Genomic DNA, 22,832 nt, shown 5'->3' on the forward strand with positions numbered 1-22,832 from the left:
CCTAAGGCAAGGCACTGAATGCCTGCTCTGTCTGAAAGTTTCTGAATATAGATACATTCCTAAACAGTCAACTCTTCCTACTCTTTTTTTCCCTTTGTCTATTGCAGAGAGCTTTATGTTATACACAGAAAGACCAAAAAGATACTGCTTCCTAGAGTGTGATCTATCTTGAGACTCTTGACACACATCCTACAACAGGCAAGTGATTCAACCTCACATTTTCTCCATTATTGTCCGTGTCATTTCTATTCAGCCTTCTAATCTACTCATCCAGCCTTCCTTGTCTAACTGTTCTCACATAACACAGTCATTGCCTGAACCCTATAGATGTAAGCAACAGGACACATGCTATCCAAGAAATAAGCCAAGCAGAACACATTGCGTCATACTCCAGGCCTTCCATGGTACCTTTGCAGTATTTCCATACATATGCCATATTTCATGTCTTACCCTGGTGAAGTTAATAATGGAAACTGTTCATTTGGGCCAACAATCTGCCATCAGTGGTGAATTTTTGAAGAGCTAATGTGATTTGGAGTGGTCAGAGCACAAAAGGGGCAGCCACACATCCACCACTGTTCATACCAGCTCAGTCACTGCCTCATTTAGTGGTTTTGGGTAAGTCATATCAACTCTCTCTCTCTCTCAAATTCCCTTTTCTGAAATGGAAATGATATCCATCTATCTCATGGACAGGCTGCATGAGTGACATTAATACCTGTAAAGAGCTTTCAAAACTTAGTCATGCTGTGTAAATGCTAAACATCACTCCTCACTCACTGCTCCATCCAAGAATAAGAATCAAAATGATTCTTCTGTCCAGGGTCCAACGATTTATGTTCCACTGCTGTGGAGCCACTCAGCCAGTAGAGGGAGCTCAGGTATACTAATGAATTCTTATACCTGCGCAGTACAAATATGCTCAGTACTGCTAGCAAACAACATGGACACAAAACAAGAGAATGACTAGGATATTTCTCCACTAGCAATTCAAAGAAAAAGGTCTCTCCCTCTCAATTTCTGGCAAATGGGAAAAGATAAAAAATGTTACGACTGTACTCCTCAAAGTAATATGAAGTCTTTTGGAAACACTGGAAAGTAAAATGGAAAAATATTAAAGATAATGTAAGCCAGATCTATTAATTTTTAAGAGGGTTGTGGTACATCTCTACTCCCTGTTTTCACCATGCCTGTTAATAAAACAACAGATATTCCCTGCATACACTTTCCATGTTAGACCCTTGCATTCAATCTGACAGCAGAGGACTCTCACAACAGCTATTACTAGGAAAAAACAAATGAACCTTTTAAGAGCATCTTTGCTATTGTCTCACTGAAGGATCAGAAATGCTCTAGACCATAAAACCCCACAAGGGAAGGCAGAAAAGAGCTAGACTCACCTCATCCAGTTTGCTTTGGTTTCATCTGTCCCATCTATGGATTTGTAGCGGTTGTTCTTATCAACAATCTGAAGAATAATAAAATGAAGATAGCAGGTCAGTGGGCTGGGCTCAGGGAATGGGATGCAGAACTTTTCAGGTACTGGTCAGCATAGGTAGTCTTTCATCTCTAGTTCATCAGTTCAAATGCACCTAGAGCATTACTGACTCTAGGTTACTCCCACCAGATGTTTGCTGGGCCTCCTCCCATTCATGAAGTGAATTTGATAGTAAAAGGGCATTTTCCATTTGCCAAGATTCAAGAGACTGAACTCTCACCTCCTCTGCCCATATAGGTTATCTTTCCAGAGAAGGGCTGGGGTTTATCCCCACATTTTACAGGCAGCTAGACTTAGGTACGGAGATAAAAGTGACTCAAGTCTAGATCATAAAACATCCCCGTGAGATAGCTGTGAACAGAACTTTGGAGTCCTGCTTCCCAGTTCCTTGCTCTAACTACTATACAAAACAGTTGTCAACTTCTTTATAACCACAATCCCAAATCTACCTGTAGGCTGCTTGAAGCAACCCACACTATGTTACGGCTGCAAAAGATGAAGTTGTTCCTGATAAGCTGATGGACTTGCGAGATACTGGGACTCCTAAATCCTGGTAACAAGCTTCTCCCACCCACTGATCTGCTCTTGGAAAGTTCTGCTTCAAGTGGCTGGGCAGGCAGCTCAGCTATCTCTAGAAATAATGTGTAGGATAAGCGGAGAGAAAGAAGATGTTTGAGAAAACAGCTCCTAAAGACTGCATAGTGGGAGGCAAGGCAAGGAAGAGAGCAGGAAAGTTGAGAGAAGGTGCAAGGTACTTATTTATTCCCCCTAAGTTCATTACTACAAAACTGTAGCTTTCTCAGTTGATGAAACAAAACACGAAAGATGCTCCTTTGTGTACTGCATGCACTGTGTGACACTAGTGGTCAAGTCCTGCAAAAGAAGAAAATTCCTCCCAAATCTTTGACTATAACCTTGGAATCCTGACTCTTTCCAACCACGCACAGCCTAGGGCTGCTGTGAACAAAGAGCAGCAGAAAGGCATCTGCTTTCTTAGAGACTCAATTTCTAGCTTTCCCATCCCATAATTTACCGTGCTAAGATGCGTGCTTAGATAGTACACAACCAGGAAGGCAGTTAGGACACTTACCAGCCAAGAGAAAAATCCAGCTGACTTGTCCTGGCTGGAGATCTGCCCCTCATATGGCCCAAAGATATGACCTTTGGGGATAACCTCGTTCATACAGCGCACGTCATTCTCCCCATTGGGTTCTTTCACAACCTCCATGCCAGGCGGGATGGTCAGTGATGCCCGGTCAGGGATCCCAACAGGCACTGGAGTGTCTGACACAAACACAGGGGGACCATGGTTTGGACACTCATCCACAAAGTACTCCTGGCAGGACTCGCAAACTGTAGGTGGGAGGTGGGGAGGAAACAGGATTAGATTCGGCAGAAGTTTCAACATCTGAAAACAATGAATAGCTCATACAGACTATCCCAAGGAGGACAGAACTCAGATTTTCCTATTCCAAGAGTAAAGATAACTGCTACCCAAATTAAAGGAAAATCTGTTATGAACATGGGGTCTACAACACAGTCCAGCAGTTCCAAGTCTATTCATTAGGTTGCAGAAATGTGTGAATGGACATGTATTAAACCACAACCCGTTTCACTTCAGTAGAAAAGAGATTGCTTCCATTCCCTGATGCTTTGGCTTTATCTCCTCAAACTTTCACTGGTTCTGCCCACTTTCTGTATCAGATGAATCCTCTTTCTATTCTAGAATGTCTACAACTCTGTTCTCACCTAATCCTCCTCCCATATCTCCTCCTGCATCATTCTCTTCCCACCGCTTTGCCCAAGCTTTAGCCCAGCTTCTATCCCTGCCACAGCTTGCACCTGGAGAAACTTGCCTAGCATTCTCTCCTTGAAATTCATCTTGAAGGCACTCGCTCCAGAAAGCATGGCAGTGAAACAGGCCTCTGGATTACATGCTATTCTGTACCATGCTGTCTCGCCCCTTTAGACTAGTAACTATTTGAGACACATATGACATTTTCTTGCTGAGTACGTGACCCACCCACTGTCTGGTTGTATAAAATGATGGTTTCCCCTGTTGACAGTGTTTCCCCTATGAAATATAGTTGAAAACACAGGGTTTCAAGAGACAGAATTTAAAGAAAGCTTTCTAAAAAACTTGAAACTCTTCCTCCTAACTAAGGAGAAAGCATGACGTCATGGATCCTGTTCCCCGCAGCAAAGCAAGAGTAACTCCCGTGGATTTCAATTGGCATTACTATGCCTTGGGGGCTAGGATGAAGTCTGACTGCAAAATTTCTTCATTTATGGTGGGAACCTGACATGCACGGCCCCTTGTGCAAGGAATGTTCAGAATTCAAAAGGCTGAAAGCAGTCAATGCCTTGGGAAGTTAACCTGCATCCAGAAGGAGTGACCTGGAGCTTTGACTCTTTTCTTCTTCCTAGTGAATCTGGGACCACACACACCATATACAGACAGCTTCAGCATCTACATCATTATCAGCTTAACTGAGAGGATGTTAGATCAATTCTGTGACAAATTCCCTCATTCTAGAGGAAAGGGGTGGACACAGAAAAGAAGAAAGGCTGTCTAGATGGAGTCATCCCTAGGGTAAAATACTTACACCAGAAATCTACTTGTTGAAAGCTCTTTGTCATTATTAAGTCCCGTTTCCCTTTCAGTTTCTTAGGCTCTATCTCCATGGACTGTGGGTCAGGCCTCCCAGAGCTGAAAAGATGGAGGTGAGGGGAAGAAAAAAAATTTCTTAGGGCTACATACAGACAGTTAAAAACCCCGAGGCTGAATCAATTGAATCTTTGCAGGTTAGTCTAAACTGTGTAGATTGAACCAATTAGCAAGTGAACAGACATTCACTTTCAATACTGAAAATGCAGCCATGTGCTTCCAGTGGCCCAGGAGAGAAGCTGGGAGGTGCTAGAGCATGCCTCTCTGCTCAGCTGGAGCAGACAACTTGGGCCAAGGCTATCCCACCCAACCCGCAGGGTGGAGTTTGTAGGGGAGGTGCAAAACATCCTGGGATGCTGAGGGACTGTGAGTTAACTTGATCTGGAGGGGATCTGAGAGAATTTCAATAAATCTATTTAACCTAAAACATCTAAATCTGATATTACCTCCATCCAGATTTATCTTAAAATGATTTTGGCCATTTTGAAAGTGGTTCATGTGCACTAAACTTCTGTTGAGTTACAAATGTGAACCAGTTTTCAATCACTTATGCCAGTTTATGTGTAATTTCTGTCCCTAGCCTAAAAGCACAACATCCTGAATGGAGAATAGAGAAGAACTCTCCGACAGACAAGAGAGAAGGGATGGGAACAGCCTTGCCCTGCTCCCCAGGCCAAAAGGAAAGACAAGTACCCAAGGCTGATCCCATGATCTAATGTATAGATATTTGATGCCCCAGCCTGACAGAGCACATTGCTCAGGTAGTATTGTGTAACTAATGCTTACAGCACTTAGGGGCTTCAGACAGACATCTTGAACATCCCAGCCTGCTGGGATGCCAGTAGCTTTAGCACAATCCATCAAATCCATTTTGAACTTATGAACGTAGAAGAGAAAACAGGAAAAGCAAAAGTGCTTACCAGGGTTGTCCATACTCCTGGTCCCGGTGTGGAGAACAGGCCTCAGTCTTTATTGTTACCATCTCCCCTAAGGAAGTCTGGGTCTGGATCAAACAGTCCTTCAGGTTTTCACTCATGTTCTGAAAGAGAATGAAGGGGCAGGAAAGGGGGGGGCAAGGTGAAGGGTAGAGAAGCTGTGAAATTCCTTCCTAAACCAGATATCTAGTTATTTGCCACCTTCCCTTTGACAAGAAATCACTGCCACTAGAAACGGTGACATCTGGGCTATCCCCATCCCTCCCAGTGAAAAATGCCTTCTAGAACCAAGAGACAATAGCAATTCTATCATGAGGCAGACTTAGTGTGCAAGCTGTGGGGGACCAAATGGGGCACTGGAAATCAGGATTGTGCTGATAACACAACGACAAAGCTAATATAGAATGACAACCTTTGAAATCACTGGGTAGAAAGAACATTATAGCATATAACTAGAAGTGCGATTTTAAATAACATGTAGGGAGGGAGGGAGGGAGAAACAGAATGTAAGGGGGCAATGAACTACAGCTTGTCTAGCAGAATGGTTATACAACTTTCCAGCCTGACTCAGAGTCCAGGGAGGAGTACTACATAGCTAGATGCAGTCAAGCATCCTTAGCGTTCAAAGGCTTGCAGGAATTCCCAGACCTGCATGCCTTACGGTTCTTCAGCTCTCTGCTCCTTGTGATTAATGGAGACCAGTTATTACCATACTTCCTTGAGGTATATTATTTTAATGATAAATGTTACCATCTTGGCTCACTGCAACAAGGAAACATTTGATGAAATTAAAAGGTGGCAGATTTAGATTCAAAACCAATTAAAGGGAAAGGCTTTTTCTCACCAGTGGTGGCCACCAGATGCTCTTTAGGCCAAGAACTTAACCAGATTCAGAAAAGGACTGGGCATTTATATGGCTATCAAGAATTCCTGGAATTAGCATAATTGATGCTCACAAAATTTTGGAAGGGATATTAAACTTTGTGTTTGGTGGCTTAAGACAGTATCTAAATGTCCTGCTTTCTAACGAGACCAAATATGCATACATGTGTAGGTATGCATAAATGGAGCGTGTATGCACAGAGAATATCCATCACCTGCTATTGTGTTGTTCCTACACCTTCTTCTAAAGCACCCGGTAGTGGTTACCATCAGACTGGGTACTAGACTTGATGGCCCTCAGGGCTGTTCTTTTGCGTCATGTTCACACACTCTGGTACTCTGCGCACACACAACCTCTAACACTCAGTCAGAATCCTTTCCTTTGGAAATGCTCACTGAAGAATGGTTGTTGCAGTACAGAATTGAGATCCAGAAGATCAGGCTCCTCGCTGCTTTTTGGTTTCCCCCCTCCTCAGTGGAGCCTGCTTGCATGAGTTGCCGCCAGGTCACACAGCCCCTGAGCTGCATGGCACATGGTGCTTCCCTCCATGGTGGTGGCACCCCTTGGGTGGGATTCTAGCAGGCGGCTGCCACCTGGTGGGTGCCACTGCCAAGAAGGAAAGGTCTGGGGTCCCACGCAGCTCAGGGGCTGCTCGGTCCACCTGCAGTTGGCCTCCCGGCCCTGTGCACCGTCCCCACTGCCTTCCCGCCACCTGGGACTGCCCGGGAATGGGCTGGCTTGCCCTGGGGCAGTGTGGCAAGACGGCAGGAGGGCAGCTGGATGTGCTGGCGGTGGGAGAAGGCGGCGGGAATGGTGCACGGGGCGCTGGAAGCCCGCCATCCTCAAGTTTCCCTGACCATGTCGGGGCTTCCAGCACCCCGTGTGCCACTGCACTTTAGGTAGCAAACTAAAATACCTCGGATGTGTTTTACTTTGTTACATAACAAGGTCATTTAAAGCGAGATATGCCGCCGAAGGTGTAAACAGCAATGGCATTAAAGCGGTGCAAGAGGGCAATTAAGCCGCTTTGAAGGACAATTTTGTCGTATGTACAAGCACCCCTGGAGTGCAATGAAAATGTAGCCACATTGTAAGTACCATAATTCACACATACCCACATGAAGCACTTTATGCTTTGTTTGTCCAAAAGACAATCAAAAACTCTCGTGACTCATCCAAGATGCCCCAAGAAATTTGAAGCCTCTAATCTTTGTTGCTTTTACTCACTGAGCCTGTGTATTTTAGGGGGCTAAGACCCTTGTTTGCCTTTCCACACACCAAGAGAGGAAAGAATTCAAATAATGGATTCTAGGCACCTTGGCTGAAGATAGGGGCAACCTGTCTTCCCTAGAGAAGCAGGAAATGCTTTGCTTAAAGAGCTTGCCACAAAAATGTATTGGAGATAATGAATAAATAATAAAGCAAAGCAATGAAGAAGAAAAAGGGCTGTGAGGAATACTTCCCCAAATATCCTCCCTTAGTGGCTGGCTGCAATGTGGAACTATGTTCTTTAGAGCACAGGAGGCACATGATAACGTCAGTACTGGGACAAACATTCAACTACATTTTCAGATGACTGCATGGCAGAAGAGGCTCAGAGGACAAACTCTTAAACCAGAGGCTTTCAGCAGACTTGCATGCCTCATTGTGAGCAAACAACAGTTTTCCTGTCCCTGCTACTTCCTTCAAGGTTACAAAGCAGGACCAAATTATCTAGTCAGATCTTCTGTGTAACAAGCTGTAGGCCTGGATTAATTTCCAGTTAAACCACTCTATCTTTAAAAAATCTTGTCTTTATTTAAAAAAAAAAAAAAAAAGGGATGAACAGGGAGCCTGGTTTACTCTGATTTAAAATAATACTCAATTTTCAGTTAAAAAAAGTAACCCCGAATTCACATTTTTCCATGATTAAAATGAACCACTAATATATCTACCACATTAGTGGTAGATAGATCTATATATCTACCACACTAGTGGAGTTTCATTTTTCTGTGATTTAAATGAAACACCACTAATATATAGATATAACCATGGAAAAATGTGGATTTGGGGTTACTTTTTTAACAGAAAATTGGTTTGTTTTTTTTTAAATCAGAGAAAACCAGGATCCCTGCTAATTACCCACAGTAATACATATTTGTGCCTTACTGCTCATCTGATTTCACCCATTTTCAATTTTTAGCCATTTAATCTTGTTATACCTTTGTCTGCTAAACTGAATGGCCCTCTTATCATATTTCTATGCCTCATGCAGGTTCTTTTAGACATTGATCAAGTCACACATTTTCTCCCTCTCTCAGACAACATAACAATACTCATTGTTTCACCTTAAGGCACATTTTCCAATCCTTTATTCTTGCATATTGTTTCTGAACACTTCTGAATTTATCAGTTTTCTTTGACTTGGTGCCACAAAACCTGGACTCAGTATTCCCGTAGAGTTTGCACTAGTGTCAGCTGCAAAGGCAATATAGCCATCCTACTCTTAGCAAAGATTTCCCAAACAGGAAGGACTATTGGATTCTGGCCACAAGGAATGCACTAGGAGCTCAGTTACAAATGCCTTTTAGAGTCACTGCTTCCCCCCCCACCCAAAAAAAGAAGAGTCCTCCATCCCGTAAATGTAGCCTGCATATTTTGCTACCAAATGTATGACTTTTCACATGGCCTTACATATTGCTTGTGTCTAGCTAACTGAGCAATCCAGATTGCTCTTTTTCAGTGACTTGATCCTTCAGTATTTATGACTCCTGTGATCTTTGTGTCACCTGCAAACTTTTATTTGTTATGATTTTATATTTCCCCCCCAGGTCATTGATAAATGGACACCAGTAGAAACACTTCCAGTGAGTGACTCATTCACAATTACACTGAGATCTAGCAGCACACCAGCTTTTACTTCATTTAAAGCACACTGAATTTTAATTATTCTAGTCAGTTAATCTAAATGCCATGGCATATCAAATCAAATGCCTTATACATTTTATGAATACTGTTTCTTTAAACCAAACCTTTAATCTCATCAAAATCAAGTTAGACCCATTTGCTATAAGCCTATACAGAGTGACATTGGTTTTATTAATATATTTTAATAAGTCCCAGATCAGCCATTCCATTACTTTACCTGCAACTAATGTTAAGGTTACATTAACTCGGGTAAACCCATTTAACTGTTTTTAAGTATTGGTCCACTAGATTTTTGTCCATTCCACTGAAAATGCCTTTGTAGTGCAACTTATTGGAAAAATCAGCATCAATGATGCAGAGAGCTTTAGGGCTAGCTCTTTTAATACTCTAGGATATACATTTTCCAGACCAGCTAATATCAGGTCTAATTTCAGCAGGAAGATGTTAAACAGCATCTAAGTTACTGTTGGAATGGGACGTATTTGATGATAATATGATAAATCATCTGGCTCCTTCTCCAAATATAGGACAAAATATTTATTTAAGGCGTCTGCTTTTTTATTAACAAGTTTACCATTTCCATCTATAGAGCAATATCACTATTAGGATTCCTTTAATTCCTAATATACTTAAACCCCTTTAAATTGTCCTTATGTGTGCTGACCATTGATTTGACTTTTAATCTTTTTTCTTTTGGTATAATTTTTTTATAGTGCCTATCTTCTAATTTATATTCATGGCTATCAGCTTCCTGTGTTTCCATTTCTTAATTTTTATAGCTAAATTTGAAGTGCTTCCTTAGATTTAGGGTAACACAGAGACACATGTCAAAAGAGGAACACTGTATTAACTCTGAAGAGCTAAAAGAGAGTACCTCCGTGATACATGTGGCTATACAGATTCTTATACCATCTTGTGGCAGATGTGTCAGTGCGTGCAGAAACCTAGAATTATGTTAAGGAAGAATAACTCTGAACTACATTTTGTTGCCTTATTGTTCTGCTAAGAATGAAAGAAAGAAAAACACATGTAGGAGTTTCTGGGCTGTTAATTTGGAATGCAAAAATAATGTCCAAAAGGGTTCAAGCAGCAACAGAAATTCCCAAGTTCCATTCTCACAGCACAGACCTTTACCAGTCAAGTGACAGCAGTTATTCCACCAGCTATCAGTAGTAGTCTTATTCTCTATGTGGCCCATGCACCAGTGTGGCAGGACATATAGTCTCGTTACACAGATCTGGATCTTCTGGATTTTGAAAAGGCCACTTAAAATTACACCCTGCTCCCCTAAATTCTTCCCCATCTCCTTGTCAATGTTTGGGCCTTTCACTTAATTTCTTATCATTGGTCTCTATGATTCAGCTATGCAGGTATCTATACCTCTTTATGAGTGTAAATTGTGTAGCAAAGACCTGTCAGGTGATCTTCTGGCACATAGTCAGATTCTTCTCTGAAAGCTGCACAATCTACTCTCATAAAGAAGTGCAGGTACCTGCCTAACTGACACATAGACTCATAGAAAATTAGGGTTGGAAGGCACCTCAGGAGGCCATCTAACTGCTCAAAGCAGGACCATCCCCGATTATATCATCTCACCCAAGTCTTTGTCTAGCAGGGTCTTAAACATTTTCCAGGATGGAGATTCCACAACCTCTCTGGGTAACCTGTCCCAGTGCTTTACTACCCTCCTAGTGAGAGAGTTTTTCCCAATATCTAACCTAAACTTCTCTTACTGCAACTTGAGACCATTGCTCCTTGTTCTGTCATTTGTCACCAGGGAGAACAGGTGGAGGTGTCATAATAGGCAAAAATGTCAGTTATGAATTCAGTTGTGAGGGAACTACAGATTAGAATAGCTAGAGGTATGGCAAGTCACAGTCCAAGTTCAATGTTCAGAGACAGTCTCAGTACTTGACTTGATGTTCAATACTTCTGTGACACTAGTCAGTACTAGGCCCTGCTTTGGTCACTGGCTACCAGCTATTAAGTCTATTTTACAGTTGGTAAGACTGAGGGCACAGAAGAGCTCAAATGACTTGTCCAAAATTACAGTGATTTAAGTGGTGAGAACACAGATAAAGCTTGGGAACCCTGACTTGTGGGCCGTTAGAAACCTGCTCTAGACTGCACCAACCCTTCCTTCCCTAGGTACCCATCCTGCGATTCCATTCAGTGCAATTATATTATCCCCTGTTGAGACACTATGGAACACTAATTTAAGTGTTTTGAAATGACTAGAGATGCAAGTTTGAGCTCTGCTTGAGACTCATGCCGAAGGCTGCCACCAGTCATAGAGTCATAGAATATTAGGGTTGGAAGGGCCATCAGGAGGCCATCTAGTCCAACCCCCTGCTCAATTTGTCCACATCCTTTCTGTAGTGCAGCAACCAAAACTAAACACAGTACTCCAGATGTGGTCTCACCAGTGCCGAATAGAGGGGAATAAATGCTTCCCTTGACCTACTGACAACACACCTACCAATGCAGCCCAGTATGCCGTTAGTCTCCTTGACAACAAGGGCATGCTATTGACTCATTTTCATCTTATTGTCCATTGTAACCCCCAAGTCCTTTTCTGCAGAGCTGCTGCCCAGCCAGTCAGCCCCCACCCCCAGCCTGTACTGGTGCATGGGACTGTTCTGTCCTAAGGGCAGGACTTTGCACTTCTCTTTCTTCGTTGAACCTCATGAGATTTCTTTTGGCCCTAATCCTACAATTTGTCTAAGTCACTCTGAATCCTAGCCCTACTCTCCAGCATATCTACTACTCCCCTCTGCTTGATGTTATCTGAAGACTTGCTGAGGGGGCACTCTGTGCCATCCTCCAGGTTGTTGATGAAGTCATTGAACAAAACCAGCCCCAGGACTGACCCCTGAGGCATGCGACTTGATACCGACTACCAACTAGACATCGAGCCATTGATTACTACTCTCTGAGCCTGATGCTCCAGCCAGTTTTCTATCCACCTTACAGTCAACCCTGTTCTAAATGTGTGTGGTCATTTAGATGGGAGACTCCAAAGCAAGCAGATACAATGCCAGCTATATCACTCCCTTGGCATGCTGCTAGCTATAGAAAAATCCCTTAGCCATGTCAGACCACCATCAGTTGTAAAGGGTTGTACAGTATGGTTTGCTGATGAGCTTCTGCCACATTCTAGCCTAGGGTGGAATCAAACCAATCCTCAATTGATTTTATAATCATATCTCATTGCACACCATGGTTTCTAGCTAGGGTGGAAATGATACAAAATCCTATATCCCTGTCAATCCATGGCATCCCATTGCTGGCTGAGCACAGGCTGTTCTAAACAGGATATCTGTGTGTGTCCACATTATTTAGTGTGGATTTTCTGTAGGAGCTGAATCAGGACCCTACAACACAGAAGGATGTGGAGGGATAGCAGAAAGTTCTGCAGAACAGCCCCCTTGGGTGGTATCGTATCCTGTAATTGGGAGAAAAAAGGCTGCTTATTCTAGCCAATAAGATTTCTGAGGTTAAAAAAAAGGACATTTCAACTTTACGTTAAAAATAAAAACAAACTGTGAATCCCTGTACAGGCTGGTATCCTCAGCTCCCTCTCTTCCCCAGCTGCCCCGTCTCTACTGATCTCAGAGATACTTAGAGTTTAAGGCCAAGCAAGACCACTCTATCATCCACTCTAATCAGTAGACCACAGGCTCTGAAATTTAACCCAGTGACCCTAGTACTGAACTTTGAAAACACACATTAGCTATGCTTATATCTTCCAAAAAGGTATCCAGCTTTGATCTGATTATATCAATAGGAGAATCTTTTCATTTGTAGTTTATTTCAATGCTTAATCACCCTCAGTAGTAAAAGATTACATTTGTCTAGCTTCTGCTTGCAGCCTTTGGTTCTTGTTATGCCTTTCTCTGCTTGATTAAAGGGCCCTTTAGTACCTGGTATTTTCTTCCCATTAATTTACTTCTACTCTGTAATCAAGACATTTCTCAATCTGTTCTTTATCAAGGACTCATGAACAAATCTGCTTAGCCTAAAAAGGAGGGTAAAAAGTCCTGCAGAGATGAGAGAATTTAATGGGTGCCTCTCTGAGGCTGTGGAATGAACTTCCCAGGAATTGACAAACCTCACAAACCTCATCACTTTCTGCTCCAAGTGCAAAGCCTAATTCTTTGGTCAATGCCTCTTCCACATTAGCATATAACACTGTGTTTATTAAAAAAAAAACCCCAAAACCCTACCAAAACAAGACACGCCACTCGATACTCTTCTCTCTCAAAAGAGAAGCTGACAGAACAACATGTGCCAGATGTTAGCTTTGTTGCTTACAGCACTTCTGGGAAGCACTTAGATATTATGGTGATGAGTATAGTATAAGAATCTACATAAATTAGAACTATTTAAATCTCTCTCACTGTAAAGTGTCTCTCCAGCCCTCCAATGATTTTGGTGGTCATCTGTCCTCTGACTTTTCAACAATGTCTCCTAGCTTGAACAGTTTTTTTCTTTTTTCCCCAGGTTTTTACCTCCCTGATGGATGTATTCATTTGGTGATAATTTCCCATTAATTTCTTCTTTTGAGATCTGCCAGTTAGTCAATTCTCAATACATTTATTCTTTACTGATATTGTGTAGTGCTAATTTTAACTGGATTTTCATGCAGTACTAAGTCGAATGCCTTACAAATTCTAAGCGTATTATAGCTATATAGTTACGTTTAATCAACGCTCCTTGTAAGCTTCTCAAAGAATAAAAACAGATTTGTCTGACAAGACATATTTGCCATATAATTACATTACCTGGCATTAATAATATTCCTGCTATTGTGCCCAGGACTGATGTCAGGCTAACTGGCCTATCATTACCAGAGTCATCCTACATGCTCTTTTTGAATACGGTCACAACATTAGCACTCTTCCACTCTACTGAAATTCTCCTTGCTTGCCAAGATTTATTAAAAATGAACAGCAGTGGGCCAGAGATCCCCTCCCACTAGATTATCAAGTTAGTAGACACCTTATCTCAAAGGAGCAGACCTACACTACTCTGTAGCGTCAGTGTACAACTTACCCCTCCCTGCCTTGCTACTGGTACCATACACGCTGCAGCCCTGTAGAAGATGAAATACACATAGGATGGGAGGTCTAAAAGTGCCAGGTTTTTTTAAAAAGGGTTCAGGCACTCAATATATTGATTTTTTTTTTTAAGTCTGGTCCTACGCATCTTTTCAGCATCCTTTCTATACTGACTAGAGAAGATTAGCAATAGAAGGACTGCAAGATGGATAAAGAACTAACTAACAGGGAGCCTAAATGGGTTGTGCTGAAAGGAGAAGTGTTGGGTTGGATGAAGGTTATTAGTGGGCACATTTACTATGCAGTAATCTAAAATTACTCTGCAGTATGGGCACACATCTACACGTGCATGCCTGTACTGCACAGTAACTATGGTGACTTATGCTGACTTGGGCATAAATTTGATACCTGCATCATGCAGGTATCAAATTTACACCCGATTAGTTACTGCACAGTAATGCATGTGTAGATGCATTACTACACAGTAACACTGTGTGTATGTGTGCTCAGTAAATTTAATGTGATGTAAATGCACATGTAGATGTGCCCAGTGGAATCCTGAAAAAATAAAATCCATTGCAAAACCAATTCAACATATTAATTAGTGACCTGGGCACAAAAAGCAGGAGCATGCTAAAGACATCTATAGCCAGCACAAAGCCGGGAGGTATTGACAAAATAGAGGAGGACTGGAGTAGCATAAAGAACTTGAGGTCTGAAACAATAGCAATGGGACAAAAATTCAATAGTACAGTGTTAGATAATGCATTTAGGGATTAACACAAGAATCTCTGCTATAGCTTGTGGGCTCACAGCTTAAGGCATTGTCACATGGGATTCTTCACACATTACATTTAGATCAGCGGTTCACAACTTTTTTAGGCTGCGGACTGGCAAGCCGCAGACCAGAAGTGGCCATGGACCAGCTGCAGACCAGAAGTGACCAGGGTAGTCAACCCTTTTTTATACTCAGTATAAAAAAGGGTTGGCTGCTGGTCCACAGTATGCCAGTCACTTCCAGTCTGCAGTTTGTTGATCCATGGTCACTTCCAGTCCGGCAACCACCCCTCCTGTGGCCTGGCAGCCAATCCTTCATGGCCCGGCACCAGGCCATGGCCAGGGGTTGGGAACCCCTAATTTAGATTGTAGCAGCATTACCATGTTGCATTAAAAGTTAAAACGTGTTCTGAATGGTCACTTACTACAATCTCAGACTGCTCTGGACAGGGCTGGAGCTGCCTGTGTCCCCACAACCTGACACTGACCCTAGCAATGGACACTACAGTTCACATGGTTATACATAAGGAAGCGCAACCCCCATGCCTGGAGCCAGCACTATCCCCACTGTAGGTCCACAACTGCCCAGTTTAGAAGCACCTGCCCCATGTCACTGTAATCTGGGTCTCTGCCACTGGTGGTGGGCAGAGGGAAGCTTAGGGAGGCAAGCCCAGGAGAGAGCCCTGCTCCTGCCCTGTATCTGCGGGGTGAGCAGGGTCTTGGTCACTAGCAAACTTGAACCAGCCCTGGTTCAGTGTGGTGCGCTGTGGTGTGGGGGCTAGGACCAACAGTCAGCTGATTGTTGGTCCCAGCTCCCACACCGCACCAGAATCTTGAACTTGTATTATCTCTGTGCAGCAGTGAGACAATGACTGAACATGTATTACTTAATCTGATCTGGAAATACTCCTCCTGAGAAAAAAGTCATAACTTTCCAATGTTTCGGGTGCAAACATCCTTCATCAGGCAAAGGAGAATTCAAAGATTGTAAAATTTCTCCCATGTAGAAACAAAACTTCATATTGCACAGGAGAACTAAAAGATGGTACAGTTCTCCTGGGTAGGAAAGTTAATTTGTAAAAAAGCTGCTTTAGTTGGTCTAATAAAAGATATCACCTCTACCCCAAGAGTTTTATCTGCCTATGCCTTTAGACCAACATGGCTACAACAAATATCCCTGATAACTTTCCAATATCACTTAGCACCCATTTTACTGCTTGAACACATGGACAGTCATGTTTTAAGTGCAGTCAACACGTCCTAAGTGTAACATATGACATGGCCCTAAAACACGGCTGCAATGGTAGATTCCAGAAAGACTATGAACCACTAATGTGTGAAACATGATCTTAGGTTGTAACAGGAGAGGCATTTCCAGCAGAGATAGGGAAGCATTAATACCCTGTGCAAGGCAGGCCTCTTCTGGAATACTCCAAACATTTCTGCTCACCCAGACTAATTCAAATTGGAAGAGGTATAAAAAAAAAATGGTTATCATGATGATCGGGAAATGAAGAGTGTATCTTATGAAAGAAACCTAACATAGCTTGCCATGTTTAGCCTAGCAAAACTGTGGCTGAGAGAAAACAACTGTTCTCTATAAATACATAGAGGTAAACACCAGAAAGAGGATGATATAAAAATTAAGGCACAAAGTTGGTATAAGAGCAAATGAGTATAAATGTGTCATGAATGCATTTATACTGGAAATTAGATTACTAGCCATTAGAGGACTGAGGTGTGGGCATAGCCTACCAACACAAGTTCTGAGTGCAAGAGGAATTGCAGGTTTCAAGATGTAAAAGGATCAGTTAATAAAAGGGATTACAGGCAGTCCTCGACTTAACAGCGTTTCAATTTATGGCGATTCGCACTTGTAGCGCTCCGCCATTTACACCCATGTTATTACTTATGGCGCTGGATCCTCGCACTTACGGCACAACAGGGAAATTTACAATGAGAAAAAGAGGGCAGCAAAACAAACATCCCTGGAACAGTTTCTCAGAAAGCCATCAAGTAGCCCTAAGTCTCAAAATCTCCTTAAAGAAGCCCTTCTGAATTCCATGACCCTGATGAAGGTGTTCCTTCACCTTCTAATTAAATAAAATTTTATGCGATTAGCTACAGTATTGCCTTGTTTAATTGGTTTATATACAGTACACTTTAGAAAGCTTTGTACTGTACAAAGTATATATTATATATAGTTGATTAAATAGTTGATTTAAATATGGTGTTTATGGTCATTTCTATAAAAAAGTTGGGCATCAAGTCCTTGGTCAGGAAAGTAACCCCCTATTATAACATTGTTTCTATGGGAATCGCAGATTCGACTTACATTGTTTCAACTTACAGTGCCTTTTCCAGGAACATAACCTGCCCTAAGTGCGAGGACTGCCTGTAATATGGAGTGGTTGTCTATGACAGCAGGGGACCAAAATTGAGGTCTCTTTCAATCTTATTTCCTAGAAAATAATGCTGCCAGTTGCACCATAAAGTTCTCTCAGAACTTGACAGTTTTAATCTTGATTCCAGGCAAATGTCAGTTGAGGAATTTAAGGACTTTATGGCTTCAGACCCTGTCTCTTAACTAAATATTTTCTCTTACATCCTGCCACAGAACAGCGATCAACCATCTGCAAAAGCTAAAAGGTTCTTAGCACATTTACAACATATGAAGCACATGGGAAGATTTAGTCCACCAGTAGCTTTTAGTTCTCACTTGTGGAGAAGAAGGCGGCCAGGGTTAGGAAGTGCTCGTTATTTGTTAATCTGTGCCAGAACAAAGGATTTCTCTTACTATGATTATTATACCATTTGGGGAGATAAAGGGAGACACTTGAGTGTTTTTGCGACTTTATAAAAGACACCTGTGGAATCCAAGGGACTCCCAAGTTTTGCCAGCTCACCGTGACCCTGGGACCTTGCTACAGAACACACATCACGTTACAGGTCAACATCAAACTGCCTCTTTACTCCTCAGAGGAAACCTTTAAATCATCCCAAATCCATTTTCATGTAGGTCCTAAAGAGTCAGTCTGCAGTTTTTCAGGTTAGCTACTGTAAGATGCCTGGCTAAGTGACACTAGTGATTGATGCATTTCAACATCTACCCAAAGAGAAAAAGGGTATGGGCAGGAAGCAGACCCCGGAAACAGCCTTTTAAATAGCAGATGTGGCCACTGTAGCTGGTAAGCTTCCATTTTAATTTCTTACCCACAGAGATGGGAAATGATTCATGAAAATCCACAGGATAAAATTAGCTGGAAGGCAAGAGAGATAATTCATGTAGCCCAACCGTCATGGGCAAAAGTGCCAGCAGTACCAGCAATGCTTGGCATCTCAGCATCCGGTGCCCTTCACAGAATGGCATGCAGCCAGCAATCAAGATTTCCGTCATATTTCTTAAGTGTCTGAACTCAACCCTCTGGACAGCAGCACGCCAGAATCCTAGGGAGACGGCCTTTCACTCATCCATTTTCATACAAGGCCAAGCGATTTTTTTATTTTATTTGCAGCATTTTCTTTTTCCTTACATACCTGAGAGTTGAGTGCTGGTGAAAGCGATGAACCGAGAGTACGGGGGTGGGGGAGGAGGACAGAGGATGAGCAGGCTCTGTGCAATCTTCCCATGCAGAAATCAGTCAATTTCCCTCTGTCTGACTTACTGTTTTCACCACACATTTCAACATACCTGGGGGTCCTATATAACTCTCATAATGGACCTAACGCATTTCAGTCTTGTTTCTCTACACATAATGACGACTTTTGTCACGTTGTCAAAGTGACAAAAATCACAGGATAAATATGGAGCACAAGGAACTAAACAGAGACCACAAAAATTCACTTTTCTACGTGATCCACCCACATCTCAAGTCAGGTCTCTAGAAGCAAAGTACATTACCTATTGCAATCTTGAGCTCTCGCCCTAACGCTAGAGAATAGGAACAATCTCTTGATTCCTCGGGGCAGATAAGGAACCAAAAGGAATACAGCTATAGTCCAATTGACAAACATATTTCAGGAAACAGTCCTCAGATTTTAAATGCTTTACAGCAGAGGCCCTTAGACCCCTTTTATCCGTGTTCAGACAGCACCTAGTATGGCAGCATCCCCATAATACCTCTACTTTGATTTCAGAGAGATTGACTTGAGCAGGACCCAAGAAATCTCTTTCATCTGTGACTTCTAGGATAATGTTTTGAGATAGGCTCTTTACATTTACTGTAGTGGTTTCTCCTCTATTGATGTTACAGGACGTTGCATATTGTGCAGTTACCTCATTTTGTGCATTGTTTAGCTTTGTTCTCTGAATAAGCAGGGTTGGAGCAGCTTTGGGCAGGAAAAGGGTAACATTGTCTAAACTTTATGTAATTTTCATTAATTTATAAAATTCTAACAAGCTGACCAGCTCTTTAACAGCAGAACAGCAGCAAGTCACAAGAGCAAATAAACTGCTCTCAACACTGCAGAAGAAACCAAAGCAAGAGCCATATTTATTCCTTCTCATTTGTACCTTCTCGCAGGCCATTAAGGAGATAAGATCACACAGTACAACAGACATTATTCAGAGCTGGTAAATCTGTCTACAGGTTAGTGGTTCATGTTACACAGCTCGCATTGGTACTGGCTAAGCACAGGTCATATCGACCCCCTTTTTCTCAACGTAGGCAGCAGTCCAGATACTCCCGGTGTCGGATCTGCCAAGAAATCAGATATCCGTGTGCTGAATTCACTAGCACCATCATTTGATCTGCACATTCCCTTCCATATAGAGGAGGGGACGTTTGGGTACTGCATTCACTCATGCTGTTATTCTAATTGCACGGCGCTTTCCACAGAGACCAGGCATTTCTGAAGTTATTTCTTCAATCTTCTGAAGGGATATTTTATAAGCCAAGAAAGCAGTTTACACAGGAAAAAAAATGTAGGCCCTTCACGATATGGGCACTTTGTCAGAACACATACAAGTTCAAACAAGGAAAGTTTCAAAAGAGCCTGATCCATTCATTTGACAAAAATCAATGACAGAACTCACAATATCCCATTTAATTATATATTTGAAAATTCAATTTAAATGGAAACCTTATCAGCTAATCTAAAACATCCAGCTGCCCCCAGGACAACCTTTCAAAATCCTGGATACAGAATAAACCTATGCAATGAATAGTATCAGAAAATTACAATGGAAACAAGAACAAAATATTAGCATCTGAGTTACTTGGTACCAACCTCCAAGAAAGAGATCCAGGAAGTATTTGTTTCTTTGCTAAGTTCAGTTTTAACAGCATAAAAGCAACACTGCCCTGCAAGTGCTCTGAACTGAGCAGAAACCACTGCACTAGAAACCTATGGTAATTCTTCTGTTACACTTGTACCGAATAGATTTCTCAGAGAACAACACAGCATGCATCACACATATACTGCTCTTTAAACATATACATATTACAGGTTGGAAATTAAAAACAATATCCAGGGGTTGGGGAAAAAGTCATTCATTTCCCACTACTCCAAGGCCTACTTGTACAGATGGAAAAGTGCTTGTACTGTAACATAGGCATGGGAGCAGTCTAAACTTAGGCAAGAAACATTTCATTAGGTTTCATCCTGTTCACAACTGGGAGGTTTTCTTCACTGCCATAAGGGATAGATGCTCAATAATTTAAAAAGTGAAAGCTTAGATTCTAAAGAAAGCTTAGATTTCTCTAGATCTGATGTGACCTGCTCAGGAAAGCTTCAATTTTTCTTGCTGGGGCTTGAAAAATGAATCCCCATGCAAATGCAAGTACATGTGCAGTGTCTAATACATATGATAAATGTAAACAGTTATCATCCTTCAAATAAGCCACACACTCATCTGAGAATACCTTTTCTCTCTTGCATATTCACAGTAATTCCTGCCGTCTTACTGGATTTTTCAACTGTGTTCCTGTATTTTAACACTATGCAACCAGTTACAATTGCTGTTCACATGAATGGTGTTCAAAATGAAGCTTCATTGTACTGAAAGGGAATGTACTCCATGCTTCAATTTCCATCTTAGCTGGTCAGCATGGAAATATTTGAGGTCACTGAGCAACAGCAGCTCCTATCTTAAGATTCAATAAGAAACAGTTGGAAATGAGACTTATCAGGACCTGGTGATGGTTTCACATCTGTAACACTTATTTATTCTTCAAAGGAGTGGGAGCAACACACCCAAAAGCACACTTGTGACCTGGCTCATGTATTTGGAAGGGGGTGAAAATAAACAGATTTAATCAATGTTATATCAGTGTATAACACTTACAGAAATGTCTCTGAATCTCTGTCTCTGGTCTCATGGGCCTCAAGGGCCTATATCTGCCTTAACTGTCTCTGGATATCTGGAAAAAAGTCTTAATATAACATAGTGCAGTTTACACTAAGTATAACCCCAGTGACATGCATTTGAGCCGTTTTTTGGCCTTAGTATAACACTTATAACTAAGCCAGCTAATGTGCTTGCTCACAGCGGGAGCATACAAAACCATAAGCACCCAGAGTTGTCAGTGCAACTTTTCTGATCCATAATGGTCCCTGCTATTCCAGTCTTGATCTCCCTTCACACAACTCTGTTGACACTCCTCAGTAACATCCTACACCACCCCTTGCTATTTAGCTCTTCAGTCAACTTGAATATCAGTACTTTGTATGCAGCATACCTGGGACATGGAGCATCACAGATGGTGCTAGCTCATGGCAGGTCCCCACCCACCAGAGGCCCAATCCCATCCAGTCTCCATGAAGACCCCACCCACCTGCTTTGTCCAGCGCCCTGGCAGTGGGTGTTAAGTGGATGGACCAGGTGCCCAGGGCTAGGTCTGGCAGTGGCAGTTAGAAAGAGCTGCCACTACGGGGGGTGCCAGGAAGCAAGCCTGGCTGCTGTGTCGCCCCCGCCCCATTACACGCCCATGAGTGGCAGGACCGGCTGCATGCACCACAGCCCAGGCTGCCCCCAGTGCTTGGGCCAGGTGGGGCCAAAGGACCCACTATGGGCCAGATAAAATCCCTTGGTGGCCTGGATCCACCCCACAGGCTGTATTTTGCCCACCCCTGCCCTAAAGGATTGTCACGCACTCTATGAACCACAGTAACTTCCCCACTAATTGTGAGATTAATAGCTGCTGTTTTAACTTTTGAGGCCTTTTATTACTTATGCCCAAAAATCCAGAAGATCAGCTTCTCTCTCCACATTATGCACTGGCAGCTGATCAGCTGAAGTCCTTGAGAAGAAAATATAATAATGACCAGATGTTCTTGGTAGAGAACCCCGACTCTGGAACTTGCTCCTCCCCCTCCTTTGTCCAAGAGTTTCAATCTGTTGGCCTCCAGAGCCCATGGCAAGGCATCTGTATCTTTTACAAGGCTTTTAATGAGGCAGGGACGATCTTAGCACTGTAAGTTAGCATGGCATCAGTTTACATTTCTTTAGTGATGTGTTTTTGTTAAACGTTCACAACTGCCTAAAGCATGTTTGTCAAACACGCTGCAGAAATTTTTATCATCATATTGGACATGCTGTGTTTTGCCTCATGACAGTATCTGCAGAATAGGCTTCATTGTCAATGGACAGATAATTGAAGTTAAGGTTTTTCTCCATCTAAGAAGCAGCAGCAAGAGGAGGGGGGTGGAGAATATAGCTCCTGTGTGATAAGGATGCTTAAATTAGAAATATGCATCTAGCTACCCTGCCAATGGGCACATTATAAAAGTGATGGGTATTTGTGATCTAAGGCTTGCACTGAGGCAGTATTCTGTGGTATGCATTACTGACATTTCTTCAGAGACTCTTATTTTCTCCAAACGTTAGCTTTCATTTTAAAAAGGAAACTTCCTACCTTCTGCATGCAAAGAAATCTTTTTGAATATGAAATGCTTAAATGTTGCCTTCCTGAGTTGCCAGCAGAAAGTCTTTCATTAACAGCCCTAAACCTCACTCTGGTGTGGAAAAGGAAAGCCTAAATGGCATGAGTTTAAGTTTTGACATTCTAAACTGCTTCAGTTTTTCAGACACTTACAGGTTCTTGCCTCATGGGAAGAGCTTGGAGTTCGGAGAACTAGTATTTCTCTCATCCCGATTCCTGCT

General features: G+C 42.3%; 1 protein-coding gene across 2 annotated transcripts in view; it reads right to left on the reverse strand.

The window, feature by feature from the left end:
- The window catches only part of PRDM11 (PR/SET domain 11), a 54,785-nt gene that overhangs the window by 25,565 nt on the left and 6,388 nt on the right, over nucleotides 1-22,832 (reverse strand). For both annotated transcript variants that reach the window (XM_006028423.3, XM_006028424.3), the window contains 4 exons: nucleotides 5,087-5,205; nucleotides 4,105-4,208; nucleotides 2,589-2,851; nucleotides 1,401-1,468 (listed from right to left, as the gene is read on the reverse strand). In XM_006028423.3, coding sequence (XP_006028485.1) covers nucleotides 1,401-1,468; nucleotides 2,589-2,851; nucleotides 4,105-4,208; nucleotides 5,087-5,202 — 551 coding nt within the window. In that variant the 5' untranslated portion in view covers nucleotides 5,203-5,205. The remainder of the gene's footprint in view (nucleotides 1-1,400; nucleotides 1,469-2,588; nucleotides 2,852-4,104; nucleotides 4,209-5,086; nucleotides 5,206-22,832) is intronic.

Source organism: Alligator sinensis, unplaced genomic scaffold (genome assembly GCF_000455745.1).
Source record: "Alligator sinensis unplaced genomic scaffold, ASM45574v1 scaffold441_1, whole genome shotgun sequence".
NCBI lineage: Eukaryota > Metazoa > Chordata > Crocodylia > Alligatoridae > Alligator > Alligator sinensis.